The 17,512-nt window shown below is 41.2% G+C and overlaps 1 protein-coding gene across 1 annotated transcript in view; it reads right to left on the bottom strand.

The window, feature by feature from the left end:
- The window catches only part of ACSS3 (acyl-CoA synthetase short chain family member 3), a 124,439-nt gene that overhangs the window by 87,228 nt on the left and 19,699 nt on the right, over positions 1-17,512 (bottom strand). Inside the window, exons 3-5 of the mRNA XM_034772167.1 lie at positions 11,062-11,250; positions 2,362-2,496; positions 1,927-2,067 (exon numbers count right to left, since the gene is read on the bottom strand). Of these exons, the coding sequence (XP_034628058.1) occupies positions 1,927-2,067; positions 2,362-2,496; positions 11,062-11,250 (465 nt within the window). The remainder of the gene's footprint in view (positions 1-1,926; positions 2,068-2,361; positions 2,497-11,061; positions 11,251-17,512) is intronic.

The following is a 17,512-nucleotide window of genomic DNA, read 5'->3' as shown; positions in this document are numbered from 1 at the left end:
CCGCCATGCTGTGCCAAGCAATGATTCCGGAGTACTTGCTAGTCTCGTGGCGCGGCAACGTGTCCTACTACGGAGGACCCAATAAGGCCGCTCTCCCCAAGAACCTAATGCAGCGGATTTCAAATTACCTGCAGGAGAGCTTCCTTGAGATGTCCCAGGAGGATTTCTGCTCCATCCCCGGACATATAGACCGCATCTTACTGTAGCTGCAGTAGCAGGGACTACACAGTAGAGCGGCTTGGGCAGGACAATCATGCAAAACCGGACATTGCTAGATTTTTTTGAAATACTTGCACTGCCCATGACTGAACCGTTAAGTTATTCAAAGTAATCATGAGAAACCCATTTTTTACATTGTTAATAATCATGTTCTGTTACAAATAAATGTTTAGATGTTTACAACACTTACTGGATGATCCTTCACCAGATTCTGTGTCCGGGGTAACGGCTGGGGAGGGTTGGTAGGGGATCTCTGTAAGGGTGATGAAGAGATCCTGGCTGTCGGGGAAATCAGCGTTGTGAGCGCTGTCGACTGCCTCGTCCTCCTCATCTCCTTCCTCATCTTCCCCGTCCGCTAACATGTCCGAGGATCCGGCCGTGGACACTATCCCATCCTCAGAGTCCACAGTCAGTGGTGGGGTAGTGGTGGCGGCCGCACCGAGGATGGAATGCAGTGCCTCGTAGAAACGGGATGTCTGGGGATGGGATCCGGAGCGTCCGTTTGCCTCTTTGGTCTTCTGGTAGCCTTGCCTCAGCTCCTTGATTTTCACGCGGCACTGCGTTACATCCCGGCTGTATCCTCTCTCTGCCATGTCTTTAGAGATCTTCTCATAGATCTTTGCATTCCGTCTTTTGGATCGCAGCTCGGAAAGCACGGACTCATCGCCCCACACAGCGATGAGATCCAAGACTTCCCGATCAGTCCATGCTGGGGCCCTCTTTCTATTCTGAGCTTGCACTGCCATCAGTGCTGGAGAGCTCTGCATCGTTGCCAGTGCTGCTGAGCTCGCCACGATGTCCAGACAGGAAATGAGATTCAAACTGGCCAGACAGGAAAAGGAATTCAAATTCAAATTTTCCCGGGGCTTTTCCTGTGTGGCTGGTCAGAGCATCCGAGCTCGTACTGCTGTCCAGAGCGTCAACAGAGTGGTGCACTGTGGGATAGCTCCCGGAGCTATTAACGTCGATTTCCATCCACACCTAGCCTAATTCGACATGGCCATGTCGAATTTAGCGCTACTCCCCTCGTCGGGGAGGAGTACAGAAGTCGAATTAAAGAGACCTCTATGTCGAACTAAATACCTTCGCGGTGTGGACGGGTGCAGGGTTAATTCGATGTAACGGCGCTAACTTCGACATAAACGCCTAGTGTAGACCAGGCTTTAGTTGTCTAACCTTATTCAATCTCAACTTCCTCCATTAAAAAAAAAAAAAGAGCATATGAAGATGGAACTAGTCAACATTACACCTGATTCCAGTTAAAATTCATGGACTATTATCTGATCCTCCTTTATTCAGTATAAAATAAACAAGTGATCACAAAGTAAACACTGTTGACCAACCTATCACTAAATTATTATATAAACATATCACACTGCTAATATAGAGGGTGCATACATAGATAAGAAATATGTCCCTTCTCCTAAAGAATTTATATTAAACAAACATTTAGATTAGAATGCATTTTATTTTATGTCATTCACATTCAGATCCACTAATATGATTTATTGGAAGACAATGAACTTAAAATCTTAAAAGGTTAAATTAATGAAATGCGAGTAAATGAGATCAAAGCAGTTCTAACAATGCTTATCATTCACTGAGGTGAGCTTTGGCAAACATTTTCAGCCTTTCAATTAAATGCTTTCTGATATGGAACAGAAAATAGTCTGGTCACAGATATTTATACTAAAGATAGTACCTTACCTTGGGCAAGCCAGTCGTTCCTGACGTATAAAGAATGTAAAGTGGATGATCTGAACGAACAGCAACACAATCATGAGGCTTGGCTTTTGCTATTTCTTCATCCCAATCAAGGTCACGACCTGAGACTAGAGGAACAGTTCCCTATACACCAAGAAACATGGAAATATTCAATGAAATGTAATCAGATGGAATAAAAGACAGTGGCTCAAAAGATATTCAGCATCCAGTCTCCCATATGGATACCTTGAACAAAGCTAGTATACCTAATCTCTCAGACACAGAAGCTCTACTAGCTAATTAAAAGTTATTTAAATCTCATGACACGAAAGATCTCAATTAAAATGCACAGCAAAGTATATTTGATTAAAAAAAGAAAAAAAAGGACACCAAGACGACACGTAAAAAGTTAATAAGCAAGAACAACCATAAGTTTACCAAGTGAGGTCGACTGTATATGAGAACTTTCTCAGGTTGGTGCTGTATCATCTCCAGTGCTCTTTCTAGAAGCGGCATGTATTCCACTCTCCTTCCTGGTTCTATCCCAAAAGTTGCAGTTACAACAAGTTTGGGCTAAAGTAAAGAGGATCATAGAATATAAAAAATGTTTGCCATAAAATTATTCAGTAAATAAAGCTCTTACACACAATACACACATTTACTTCATTTCTAAGAGAACATTGTACTCTTCACACATACAAGTTTGTATATTTTTTAAAATGATTGTTTAGATGACGTACTCTTCATTTACACTGGGAGTGAGAACATTAAACTGCACAATTTAAAGTCAGGGCACCTTTGACTTTACAACAATATACAAAATGTTTTGACATAACTTCCAAGACCCTGCCTCCAAAAATTAACTAAACCAAATTTATATTAGTCCTATTCCAAGAAGTAAAAGTCAACTAATAGTCAGACTCATCTTATTTAGAACAGAACCAATCTTCTCTCCTCTGAAAAACTATAAGCACAACAAGAGTGCTCTTAGTTTGTACTGTGCAATCTCACAATCTGACCAAGCTAGTGTATTGTGTATATTACCAGAAATCTCATGATGGAGGCAGTGGCCCCAACTCTATAGTTACAGATGCGTTGAGCTTTGAACTTAGAATGGGAACTGAATAGCTTTCTTATGTCTGAATAATACAGTGTACCATCTCCAAATGTGTTAGTAAAGGAAATTCATTAATTAGTTTGAGTTAAAAAAAAATTAAAAATCTTTTTAAATGAGCTTTTTAAAAAAAGTAAGTTCAGCATTTTGTCATCTCTCTCTCTCTTTTTGACCAGAATAACCTCAACAACAGAATAAGTCCTGCTTTCTGATGTTGAGGTGAGAGGGCTATGCAAACCCTCTTCCCTCTGAAATCCCCATTTACTACCTTCAGTGTAGGCTACACACATTCCTGCTTGTCCCCAATGCATCCCATCTTGCCTTCCTACCGTCCAATTTGCCTCTGGACCTTCACAGATAATCAAGGTTTTTAAAATTGAATAAAATCAATTTTCTTTAAAAAAATCAAAATTTGAAAGTTTCATAACCTTCAAGCTTACTTATATGCTGATACTTTATTTTTTTTAAATATTTATGCAATGTGTTATTATGTATGTGTTTGTAATATATCTTACACAAACGGCAGCGTTAGTACAGACAGGGCATCAGACAGCACCAGTGCTTTAACCATCTTGTCATCCATATCTGCTCTCAGCCAGATTAAATGAAACAATGATTGAAATCCAGCATCTGTTCTACCATATTTCAAAAGCTTCAATTTTCTTCTTGTCAGTAGCATTAGTTTCCCAGAATTCACATCCATAAGTTGCTATGAGAAAAATAAAAAGCTTGCAGGAACAAACCATCCCGATGTGTAGAAAGAATAGTAAATATGGCAGGCGACCAGCTTGGCTAAACAGTGAAATCCTTGCTGATCTTAAATGCAAAAAAGAGGCTTATAAGAAGTGGAAGATTGGACAAATGACCAGGGAGGAGTATAAAAATATTGCTCAGGCGTGCAGGAGTGAAATCAGGAAGGCCAAATCACACTTGGAGTTGCAGTTAGCAAGAGATGTTAAGAGTAACAAGAAAGGTTTCTTCAGGTATGTTAGCAACAAGAAGAAAATCAAGGAAAGTGTGGGCCCCTTACTGAATGAGGGAGGCAACCTAGTGACCGACGATGTGGAAAAAGCTAATGTACTCAATGATTTTTTTGCCTCTGTCTTCACGCACAAGGTCAGCTCCCAGATTGCTGCACTGGGCAGTACAGCATGGGGAGAAGGTGACCAGCCCTCTGTGGAGAAAGAAGTGGTTCGGGACTATTTAGAAAAACTGGACATGCACAAGTCCATGGGGCCGGATGCGCTGCATCCGAGGGTGCTAAAGGAGTTGGCGGGTGAGATTGCAGAGCCATTAGCCATTATTTTTGAAAACTCATGGCGATCGGGGGAGGTCCCAGATGACTGGAAAAAGGCTAATGTAGTGCCCATCTTTAAAAAAGGGAAGAAGGAGGATCCGGGGAACTACAGGCCAGTCAGCCTCACCTCAGTCCCTGGAAAAATTATGGAGCAGGTCCTCAAGGAATCAATTATGAAACATTTAGAGGAGAGGAAAGTGATCAGGAACAGTCAGCATGGATTCACGAAGGGGAAGTCGTGCCTGACTAACCTAATTGCCTTCTATGATGAGATAACTGGCTCTGTGGATGAGGGGAAAGCAGTGGATGTGTTATTTCTTGACTTTAGCAAAGCTTTTGATACGGTCTCCCACAGTATTCTTGCCACCAAGTTAAAGAAGTATGGGCTGGATGAATGGACTGTAAGGTGGATAGAAAGCTGGCTAGATCGTCGGGCTCAACGGGTAGTGATCAATGGCTCCATGTCTAGTTGGCAGCCGGTTTCAAGTGGAGTGCCCCAAGGGTCGGTCCTGGGGCCGGTTTTGTTTAATATCTTTATTAATGATCTGGAGGATGGTGTGGACTGCACTCTCAGCAAGTTTGCAGATGACACTAAACTAGGAGGCGTGGTAGATACACTAGAGGGTAGGGATCGGATACAGAGGGACCTAGACAAATTAGAGGATTGGGCAGAAAAAAACCTGATGAGGTTCAACAAGGACAAGTGCAGAGTCCTGCACTTAGGACGGAAGAATCCCATGCACTGCTACAGACTAGGGACCGAATGGCTAGGTAGCAGTTCTGCTGAAAAGGACCTAGGGGTCACAGTGGACGAGAAGCTGGATATGAGTCAACAGTGTGCTCTTGTTGCCAAGAAGGCTAACGGCATTTTGGGCTGTATAAGTAGGGGCATTGCCAGCAGATCGAGGAACGTGATCGTTCCCCTTTATTCGACATTGGTGAGGCCTCATCTGGAATACTGTGTCCAGTTTTGGGCCCCACACTACAAGAAGGATGTGGAAAAATTGGAAAGAGTCCAGCGGAGGGCAACAAAAATGATTAGGGGTCTGGAGCACATGACTTATGAGGAGAGGCTGAGAGAACTGGGATTGTTTAGTCTCCAGAAGAGAAGAATGAGGGGGGATTTGATAGCAGCCTTCAACTACCTGAAGGGGGGTTCCAAAGAGGATGGAGCTCGGCTGTTCTCAGTGGTGGCAGATGACAGAACAAGGAGCAATGGTCTCAAGTTGCAGTGGGGGAGGTCCAGGTTGGATATCAGGAAAAACTATTTCACTAGGAGGGTGGTGAAACACTGGAATGCGTTACCTAGGGAGGTGGTGGAGTCTCCTTCCTTGGAGGTTTTTAAGGCCCGGCTTGACAAAGCCCTGGCTGGGATGATTTAGCTGGGAATTGGTCCTGCTTTGAGCAGGGGGTTGGACTAGATGACCTCTTGAGGTCCCTTCCAACTCTGATATTCTATGATTCTATGATTCTATGATTATTTTTTTTGTAATGACTTATGGATGGGATTCCTTGGAAACTAATACTGCTGACAAGAAGAAAACTAAAGTCTTTAAAATGTGGTGCTAGCAAAGACACTTGTGCATCTCCTGGATGGAAGAGAACAAATGCTTATTTTAAAAATATTACTGAAGAGAAGTGGAATCTGCTCTCAGAAATCAACAGGCACAAACTTATGTACTTTGGTCACATCAGGCATAGAAATAGAAATAATGCAAGGAAGTTATTATGGAAGGAATGGTGTTGGGTCATCATAGTAGGGGATGACCAGCAAGGAGATGGATGGGTAGATGGTATGTAGCAGATCATTGGGAAGTCAGCTGCTGAGCGTACAAAGTTAGAATGTCTCAAAAAGGCTTCTGAAAATTCTATGCTGTCACCACTATTCAGACATAAATAAATGGACTTTACTACGGCTACTACTATCTGAGCTACACTAAGCACTTTTACCATAAGACTTGTGATTATTTGTTGTTCTGGAGTAAAGTTGTCACATGAGCATGTCAGCTTTATTATTTTTAGTAAGTTTCTAGCCCTCATGGATGTGAAGAACAGCATGAAAACATGAATATAGAATGATCTAAAGGATTAGAAAACAGAAGACCAATGAACAGAACCCTCACATTAAGAAGCTCATGATTTTGTGGATCTGACTCGTAATTTGGGACTGGCAATACTACACGCTCTCTGTTGCTTCCACTAGTGGAGCTGCATTGGTGGTAGTGCAATGACGGGAAATTTTAAGGGCATGGGGGCAGGAGGGAAGACTAATGTTTACATAGTTTTACTAGCCGGACTAGCTGCCACTGTGTGGGCATATAATCCATATGAGATAGGAGGTATTCTGAAGAGGAGTTGCAGTCAGGTATTCTGTAACATTCTACATAAAAGCAGATAGATCATATTTAAGGATATGATTTTTTCATGGAGATTGCAGAAGTCACAGAATCCGTGAGGCCTCCGTGACTTCAGCTTGTAGCGGCTGAGAGCTGCAGGGTCCCCCCCGCCACCAGCAGTGGCTGGGAGTTGTGGGTACCCACACTGCCTGAGGTGGCAGGGGCCCCCTGCAGCTCCAAGCCATCACGGGCAGCAGGGACCCACCCCACAGCTCCTGGCCGCTGCAGGTAGCGGGGGGACCCCAAAGCTCCCAGCCACCACAGGTGGCAGAGACCCCCTGGAGCTCTGAGTCGGGGCCCCTGCAGCTGTCCGGCGGTGTGGAAACTCTGTAGCTCCCCACTTTGTCATGGATGTTTTTAGTAAAAGTCGCAAACATGCCAAGGGCCCCAATTAATTTTTCTTTATTGCCCATGACCTGTCTGGACTTTCACTAAAAGTATCTGTGACAAAATCTTAGCCTTAATCATACTATAAGAGTGGGTAATAAAGGTATATACAGTTGCTTTTAAAATCTATGGAAGAGTGGACTTTTTAAAAAACATGTATTACAAAAATAAATAAATAGTTCTTTAAACGTAAGATTGGGCTGCCATTATTCTGAAGCAACCATATCTCTTAAGTGCCAGGCTCATCATCTTAGTGCCTAATCACACAAATGGTCTGATCATCATGATGATAATCAGGAGTAGCCATTTATAGATATATCTGTGTGCAAGAACAGTATCTTGCTCAGAATAAATCGGGTCCCTTATTTTTGGTTTTTCCACCAAAAACCTCTGGAAAATTCCTGGATTTTGAAAAATCCAGTATTTGTATTTTTCCGGTTTCTACTCCGACTTTGTCCCGGCTTGAATTCTCTGGACACGGCTCCCTCCTCGGAGACCCCACAGACCTCCTCAGCATGCCTGCGCAGGGAAGGTTAAATTGTCCTGTTGGTGGCTGCTGACGCTGCACAGTGAGGGAGTGAGACAGGCAGGGAGCCTGCCAAGACAACCAACTGCTGCACAGATAGGCCGCAGGGAACAAGAGGCTGCACTCATGAGTAGTGGCCCCCCTCCTGACCAGCTCCCCCAGGACTGTAAGGCATCTCCCTTCCCCCATCCCCACCCCCAACATAAAAACAGCCACACTGGGTCAGACCAAAGGTCCATCTAACCCAGTATCCTATCTGCTGACAAGGGCCAATCCCAGATGCTTCAGAGGAAATGAATGGAAGGGGCAATCACTACTGATCCATGCCAAGTCATCCACTCCCAGCTTCTGGCAGTCAGAGGCTAGGGACACCCAGAGCATGGGATTGCATCCTTGACCATTTTGGCTAATAGCCATTGACAGACCTATCCTCCACGAATTTATCTAATGCTTTTTTTAACCTCGTTATAGTTCACAATATCCCCTGGCAACAAGTTCCACAGTTTGATTGTGTGTTATGTGAAGAAGTAATTCCTTTTGTTTATTTTAAACCATAAGTGCCCCTGTGAATAGCTGGGCCTGGAAACCCCCTCCCCGTGCCTGCTCCTCCCCATGAGTGCCCGGACACTCCCTTTCCCTGTAATAGCCCCTGTGAGTAGGTAGGCCCAAGAATGCATCACCACCTGGAGAGGAGCCCCAACCCACAGAGTCCCTTCCACTTCATTTGCCAGACATAGCCTGCTCCTGCCCCTGCCCCTGGGCCAGGAACAGGTCACTCCAATCCCCCTGTGGTCTGGTGGAGCAGAGCTGAGGAACTCATGATGCAAGGAGAGTAGTGGCAACCCCCCTGCTGCTGGTAAGGTCTGTATATCGGTGTCAGGCAACCAGCAGGAGGGTAGGCTAGCCTAGTGATTGGAAAAAGTCTCAAGCCTAGTGGTCAGGCATCAGGACCAATGTTAGACCCTGGGACTAGGGTCAGAGGCAGAGGCAGAAGCTGGAGCCAAGGGTCAAACCAGAGGTCAGAAGCTGGAGGAAGCAGGAAAGCAGGCAGAGAGGTTCAAGGTAGTGGCAGGATCGAGGCAAGGCAGGAAGATAATACAGAAGCAGTCACACTGACAGCCATGAGCATTGAGCAGCCAGCGAACTGTTATTGGCCTAAAAGCTGGTCTACTGGCTTCTCCAGCCAAACAGGGAATGGGGCCAGTCAGGCAGCCTGCTGCAGCCCAGCTGTACTGATGAGGTTGCCTAGAGACTAGCTCTGCTGCAGGCCCTGATTGCTGACATTCAGTGACCAGAATCTGCTCTCTCCTGGCACCCAGTCCCTGTGCCCCTAGCTGTGACAGGAAAGATGATGATTTTGGGATGGGGTTTTGTTCAAGTACTATTTTTGGAAGAAGCTTCCCTGAGATACAGAGAAGATCCCATTTCATGCTAAAATGGGTTGAAAATGAAAAACTGCATCTGAATGTCTACACCGCAATTAAACAGACTCTTAGCCGGAGTCAACTGACATGGGCCAGCTATGGGTGTTTAACTGTAATGTAGACATACTTCAAGAGGCTTCAGTGGCTTAAAGCACAGCATCTGTAAGCTGTACTTCCGACCACATCATATTTTAAGTGTCCTTGCAGTTTTCCTTTTAAATTTTTCGAAGTATTAAAATAAGATGCCTAAACAAATAGTGTGTTTAAGATCTAACAGACATTTAATGACCATCAAAAAATTGGCCATCTTATTTCAGTGTAGTGAAGTATATATATGCTCCACTTCAAGTGAGAAGAGGTTACAACAAATGCCTGTACTCCCATTCCATATCACTTCATCTCAATTAACTAATGTCCATAGCACAGTCAATATCTGAGAAGACTAACAATCATCATGGTCTATGTAGCATTCCCAGAGCTATTTAAAATTCAAGACAAATTAAGGCAAACTGGTACTATATCTGTACTTTTCTATATCCAATAGAAAGTTCTTGTTATTACTTACATTTGGGGTCTTTAGACAAGATCTAAATTGTGACCTTTCTTCCAAAAGAATGGGGCCAGTCAGGCAGCCTGGCCAAAAGAACTTCTCCCAGATTGAGCTCTGTTCCAAAGATGCAACTCTTTCTACCATATCAAACCAACATGAGGTTTGGTACCTCAATGTTCAATAAGCACAAATTATAGTACTAACTGGGGCAATTGCTAAATAATATCTTACTAACTTTGAGTTCAGCACAGTGTCATCTACTACACAATTAATTAAATGCATATACTTTAAAATAGTCTAATATAATTTGTACTAAATTTTTAAAAAGTTGTACAGAGTTCTGAAATCTGGACAAATCTTGAAATTTCAGTATGAATGTGGCTCACCTCGTCTTATCCTTTCATTACACATCAGTTTGTTCAACATGCAAGCTAGCTAAAGCAAAATTCATCAAGAGAATAAAACATAGTTCAATTAGATTCGCCTTTCAAATTTAAAACAAATGACAGCATAATCTAGCACAGAAGCCAGGGCATGTAACTCCTAGTTCTACGCCTGGTTTGCCACAGACTTGCTGTGTGGCCTTGGATAAATCACTTAATCTCCCTCTCTATTTTCTCATCTGTAAAATAGGGATAATTATATACTGTGTTCTCTTTTTGAGAGAAGGACCATTAGGATTAATTAGCTAATATATAATATCTGTGCTATTATATAAATTGACCTTAAGGTTTTGCACTCCTACTTGGTTCTTTTCACCACATAATTTTGCCAATCAGTAGCATCCGAAGCTTAAAATTCATGCCTCTAGCTTGCTGAAAAAGCAGAAATAAAATTTCAAGAAATTGTTGTGATTGCCCCCTCTTTTCCAACTGTAATTCCCACAAAATAAATCATCAAAATTTTAAAAAAATTGAGCAGCACTATTCATTTCTAATAGAAATTGCTAGGTATTACTTACAGTATTATAGTGTCAGACATGAATGATACTTTATAACCACATAGTGTACTTGAACATAATCTGCAGCGGAATAGCTCACAACATAATATGGACAGATGGAAAACAAACAAAAGGAGAAGTACAAGGTAGGCAGTTTGCAGAATCTTAGACAATTAAGGGAAGGCTGAGTGAAAAGTGGTTTCAAGCCGAGATTTTGGAGTGTAGAATGGTTGCCACACTGGAGGATGTTTGTTCTAAGCATAGAGAGCAGCATGATAAAAAGTCAGACTTTCAAAGGTCAAAAAATTAAAACTCAGTATCTGCTATGAAAATATAACACTCTGCACAAGGATCTATCTGCATTTTGATACTATGTACTGTCAACAAAACAGGGCTATTTACCATAAAAGGGGAAATATAACAATCACTGGAAAAAGCAATTGATCTGCAATCAATCATTTTCTATAATTTACGATGGGCTTTGTTTTTCTAAATGTTTGTTACCTTTGCATGATCAATGCGACTAGAAAGTTCTTTAGATGCAAATCCACCAAAAATGAGGCTATGTATGGCTCCTATTCTTGCGCATGCCAGCATGGTATACATTGTCTGTGGAATCATGGGCATGTAGATGACAACACAATCTCCTTTCTTCACACCGTATTTCACCATAACATCAGCTAACTTGGAGACCTGTATAGGCAAAATTTTCAGGTTAACAATAAAGAGATGTATAAAGCAAGCACCTCAATAAACAGATTAATTGCTTTTCCAGTTTAGGTGGCATCTCACAAAAAGGAACACAGTCAATATTAGACAATAATTGGACAACATACTTGACCATTTTATCATTGATCTTGCCATGAATCACTGGTACAGGTTACTTAAAAATTAATGCTGCTTTTCACTTTAAGCCACAGGAATGCTACATAAAATTAAAGATCCAATACAAGGTCAATGAATTTAGTCCAGATGAGAAAAAAAAAATAGAGAATGCAGCAGCATCTTCTGTAAAGATGAAAAAACTGATCAAAAATATTGGCATTAGTGGCTTTACAAAGTACAGCAAAGAAAAAAAACTAAGAGAAAAGATTTTTCAAATATTCGAGTGATTTCATTTTAATTAGCTACTCATATTGCTGTTACAATTAACTAAAAAAATTCTATGTAAGACATACAAAATAAGACCATGTTTGGAGGCCAGGTTTATTTTACTAAACTAAACTAATATGAAAAAAGCCAGGAAAGTATTGTTCATAATTGTTCATAATCCAAGTTTCATTAAAACGTAGCAAAGTGGGGGCACGAGTCAATAGAGAAGATACCAAATATTTTCCCAATATTCTGTATTCTCTAATTTCTAAATCCTTTGGATAAGAGTTCTTCCACATTGTGTCTGTCCCAACATCCTTGTGATCCATTTAATTTCAGAGATCACTTTTTCCTCCCACCTCCAGATTATTTAGACATGTAGACAGGTTTAACAGACCGAGCATCAGACTGAAAGTCAGGCACTCCTGAAATCTAATTCTGACCCTGCCAGTGACTTGTACTTTCATGAGCAAATTATTTACCCTCATGAGGCACGTAGTTAGTACTGAGAGGTTATAGTAAGGATTTATTAATGTTTACACAATTCTTTTTACAGTATAAAAGAAACTACTAAGTGTTAGGGATTCATTATCCACAGCTACAAGGTCGCTGAGGATAATTCATATAATATGCTAACCAGAAACAGGTAGGCATCTTTTCTTGGTTTACTGGTTTTTAATTATTTTTGGGGGGTTAACTTTAGTGGTTAACTTGAAATAAATGTCTCCATCATTCTAGATATAACTAATTCCACACCATTAATACACTGTGAAAATTGGAGATGCACTATTGAAGAGAAATGCTGTCGCTGGCACTGATAAATGTATGACAACTGGTAAGAACATAAGAATGGCCATATTTGGTCAGACCAATGGTCCATCTAACCCAGTATCTTGTTTTCCAACCACAGCCACTGCCAGATGCTTCAAAGAAACAGGGCAATTATCCAATGATCCATCTCCTGTCATCCAGTCCCAGCTTCCAGCAGTCAAGAGGTTTAGGGACAACCACAGTATGAGGATGAGTCCCCTAATCATTGTGGCTAATAACCATTGATGGACCTATCCTCCACGAACTGATCTAATTCTTTTTTTAAACCAGTTATATTTGCAGCCTTCACAATATCCCCTGCAATGAGTACTACAAGTTGACTATGTATTGTGTGAAGTACTTCCTTTTTGTTTGTTTTAAATCTGCTGCCTACTAATTTCATTAACTGATCCTTGGTTCTTGTGCCTTGCAAAGTAGTAAGCATCACTATCCTATTCACTTTCTCTACAGAATTCATGATTTTATAGATATCATATCCCCCCCTCTTAATCATCTCTTTTCAATGTTGAACAGTCCCAGCCTTTTTTAATCTCTCCTCATGGAAGCTGTTCCATACACCTAATCATTGTTGTTGCCCTTCTCTGTACCTTTTCCAATTCTAATATTTTTGAGATGGGGAGATGAGAACTGCCTGTAGTATTCAAGGTGTGCATGTACCATAGACTTATATGGAGGCCTTATAATATTTTCTGTCTTATCTATCCCTCTCCTAATGATTCCGAACACTGTTAGCTTTTTTGACCGTTACCACACATTTTCAGGAGAACCACGCATGACGACTCCAAGATCTTTCTTGAGTGGTAACAGCTAATTTAGTTGTGATTATGTTTTCCAATGTGCATTATTTTGCATTTACCAACTCTGAATTTCACCTGCCATTTTGCTAGCCAAATAATCTGGTATTCACAGAAGATTTTAGGTGGGACTCTTGGGAAAAGTAATTATAGGTGGAGTTATCTAATACTTTCCATTATAAGACCACATTTTTAGTTGCTTACAACTCTGCCAAACTGTAACTGTAAAACAGGGATAATACCACCAACTCATCTCACAGGGGTTTTGTGAAGATTAATCCTTGTAATCAATGCTTGAGAAGCACTCATTCTATGGGAATGAGCATAATAAAGCAGCCCAAGCGGTAATTAATGACATTTAATTAATAATTCTGTATTCAGTGCGCAGGTTAGGTGGTATGCAGTACATAAATATGGGGCTACACACTGAATGAGGATAAAAAGAAATATCAACTAATTATCCAATTAGTAAGCAGGATGCATCCTGAAGTAGGAGTTCTGTGCAAAATAAAGCTTGTGATCTTGTCATTAAAGACTATCATAATGCACACACAAGCTTAATTCCAGCATTTCCTACCTTTTGAACGCTTGACTTTTCAGCCTTAGAAGTCTTTCAACATAGGTTTTTATATGTAAAAAAATTACAATCTAGACACTTTTGGACCTTTATTGAAGCATTGTAAAGCACAAACCTATGAGGAGGAGAAGGGGGCATGTTGTAGCAGGAATCCCACCATATTTGCCACATGTACCCAGTTATGTTTGGTCTGAACCCTCTGGAGAGATGACTGTCACTGAAGACAGTAGACTAGTACAGTACCTGTTTGCCTAAGCCATACTATGCTGGTCCCGGAGCTGTTGCACAGCAGCACAACTGTGAGAATACTCTTTGCACCCTCTCTCTCACCCCACTCCCCTCCCCCACAAACACAGCCACAGAAGCATTGTACTCGACTGTAGAAGCCTAGAAAAATGCAGAACGCTATGGAGCAGGCTTATTTGGCTCTGAAGATTGATATGGCAATTCTGAAACATTCAAGCAATCACTCTGTTTAAAAGAAAAAAAATAACTGGATAAAATGACATTTTCATTTCTTTGTTAAAAGTTCTGAAGAAGTTTTCCCATATCCTTTTTATCTCAGATTTGTTTGATGCTTCATGCAGGGAAAGCTTAAATCGTAAGAATGAGCTCTCCAGTCCTAATCTGGATTCACTCTGAATATGAACACTGGACTATAACATATGGACCAATTCTGAAATAACTATTTGCAACTATGAAGCTCATCATCTCTATTATGAATCTAATCTTAAAACTGTACTCATATCTATAAGTATACTGATCTTTTAACCAATACTCACTCTCTTTTTTAATAAACTTTAGTTTAGTTAATAAGAATTGGCTGTAAGCATGTATTTGGGTAAGATCTGAAATATTCATTAACCTGGGAGGTAATGTGTCCAATCCTTTGGGATTGGTAGAAATTTCTTATACGATGAACAAGATGTTCAGTAATCCTCATCATATTTGACTTGGGCATCTGGATGGAGACCTAAAGCTGGGTTACTTTAAGGGAACTATGTTGTTGGCTTCTGGGTAACCAGAGAGGTATTATAAAAGCTGTTTTGTGCTGTCTTAGAAAATCTAAGTATTGGAATATCCACCAGCTTTGGGATTGTCTGCCCCATTCTTTGCAGTTTGCCCTAATTGAGTGACCTCAATTGGCTCCCCAGGACTCTGGTCACACCCTCCTGGAAGTGGTGAAATAGTGGTGAAATACTGGGTTTTGTCAAGATCCGCTGTGGGCACTGTGCTAGTTGCTCCTTTCTTACGGGGGAGAGGAAGGGGGGGCTGGGAAGGAAATTTTTTCCTCACTGCCAGATTGGCCAAGGCAAAGTGGGGGTTTTATGCCTTCCCCACAGTGGATTCTGGGGGGCTTAGTGGGGTGAACATGAAACTGGAATTTGATGCAAGTAAATATGATGTTGCAACCCAGGGTAGATATCCAGAGCAGGTACATAGAGGAGGCACACGGTGATCAAATAAAATGGATTGGTAAAGGATTTAAAGGCAGTATTCTTTAAAGGAGCAGAAACAGGGAGGATGGGGTTGGGGGCTACTATGACTGGTATTCAGGGCCCCAATCCCCCTGAACCCTCATTTGAGTTGGGAGGGGAGAGATGGTGAGGTCACAGCAGCAAGTTGGCTAGGGGCCAGGATGGCTAAGCAGAAGGGCCCATGGAAGCCCCCGGCTATATACTGAAATGATTATGGAATTACCTGCACTATCAACTTATCTGCGGGGTACTCCCAAACATTTAAAAATAAAGTCCGGACATAATTAAAACCACATCCAGTTTCTCCTATCCTTCTTCAGGCTTAGCCAGACAATGCAGTTTAGTTGATGTCCTAAAGATTAGGAAATAAAACCTGAACAGAAGCAGCAAGTTTTATATTTCTTCAAGGCATCATTCAATTTTTAACATCAAGACAGCGACACTATGAATAAGGCCAGTTTCTAGTGGCACTTTTATCTCTCCTTTTTTTTTTTTTTTATTAAACACACTTCTTCCTATCAGTGCTTTAATACTGGGCAGATATTTTTGACTCAGCTTCTAACACTCATGAGATAAAACTTCTTGTCTTCATTTCCTCATAATCTCTCCTCCATTTCCATCCCTCTCTCTTTTTTGATTCAAGACTCTTAATCTCAGTATAAAAATATTCAACTGTTTAATCCATTAATCTTTCCATAGCGAGGCTCTTACCAAATCTTTTTACTAGATACTAAAATCTTTAGTCTATGGTGCTGGCATCTGTCACTTTAATGACAAGTCACCTTCCAAAATAGGCTTTAAGGGGCTCCCACTGGTTATTACATCTTGCTACTGCTTGGCCGAGACTGAGCCACCCTGTTTCACCTTGTCTTGTCAGTTGAAGCTCGTCTGCATCACACCAGTGCTGGTAGTGCTTGTACTCCTCTTTTCGTTTTGTGCTACCATTACAATAATAAAAAATGTCCACAAGCAGATCTTCTGCTGGTTTTGAGATTGCCTTATGTTTCCCACATTGCACATCTTGCAGTGAAAGATGCTGTTAAAGCAGACAGTACACAGACATAAGTGCTGGAACTAGAGGTGCTGTCACACACCCTGGCTTGAAGTGGTTTCCACTAAATACAATGTTTACTGTTTGGTTCAATGGCTCTCATCACCTGCACTATAAAAATTGTTTTAGCACCCCTGTACATGGAATTGACTGCTGTTTTATGTGACTTTAAAACACAGGAAAAAATAACCATCATGAAAAGGTCAGAAGATTACAAATGCTGAAGTACTTTTTTGCCAAGCCATCGCAAAATATGGGTTACCAACTGACTGCATTTGCAGTTCATTTAAAAAATATATATATCTATATCTATCTCAAGTTGGTGTTTCCCAATTCAAACACTGCAAAAGAATTTCCCAGTGGGTGAACAAAGGCCACTGCAATAATAAAAGCACTTTCCAACCACCATTCTGAATCAGTTGGGGAAACGAGCCCAATCACTTTAATAGTGGATGACAGTTATGATGTTTGCAATGGCAAGGAGGTTTCCAGTATCACTAGGTACTTTCATCGGACTCAAAGTTGTGAAAACAGGCCTTTTGTCCATGGAAATATTTAACATTGTAAATGCAGAAAACCTGTTAAGTGCAATAAATTCTGTTTTTTGCTAACCACCACATTCCATGGGAGAATGTTATTGGTTTCTCTTCTGACTCCTAAATGTCATGATAGGAAAAAATAACTGTTTTAAGTCAGATAAAACAGCAGTCAAGTTATATGAAAAAATTACCACTAACAGATAACATTCTTCAGGCGTTTGGACTGCTACATCTGCCTAAATAACTGCATTATGATGAAGATACAATTCTTAATCTACAGACATGATTTCCATCTGCAATGAAATCTGAGGGTGAAAAAACAAACAAATTGTGTACATGTGGAACCAGTATCAAGCAGGTTCTGAACTGCCCGATTTCCAGACAGGAGTAACAAAACTGAATGAGTATCAGAGGCGTAGCCGTGTTAGGCTGAATCTGTAAAAAGCAACAGAGAGTCCTGTAGCACCTTTAAGATTAACAGAAGTATTGGGAGCATAAGCTTTCGTGGGTAAGAACCTCACTTCTTCAGATGCAAGTAATGGAAATCTCCAGAGGCGGGCATAAATCAGTATGGAGATTGAACTAGCCTCGTT

The sequence above is a fragment of the Trachemys scripta genome, chromosome 1, assembly GCF_013100865.1.
Source record: "Trachemys scripta elegans isolate TJP31775 chromosome 1, CAS_Tse_1.0, whole genome shotgun sequence".
In the NCBI taxonomy this organism is placed as follows: domain Eukaryota; kingdom Metazoa; phylum Chordata; order Testudines; family Emydidae; genus Trachemys; species Trachemys scripta.
This window is presented reverse-complemented; position numbering and strand designations above follow the sequence as displayed.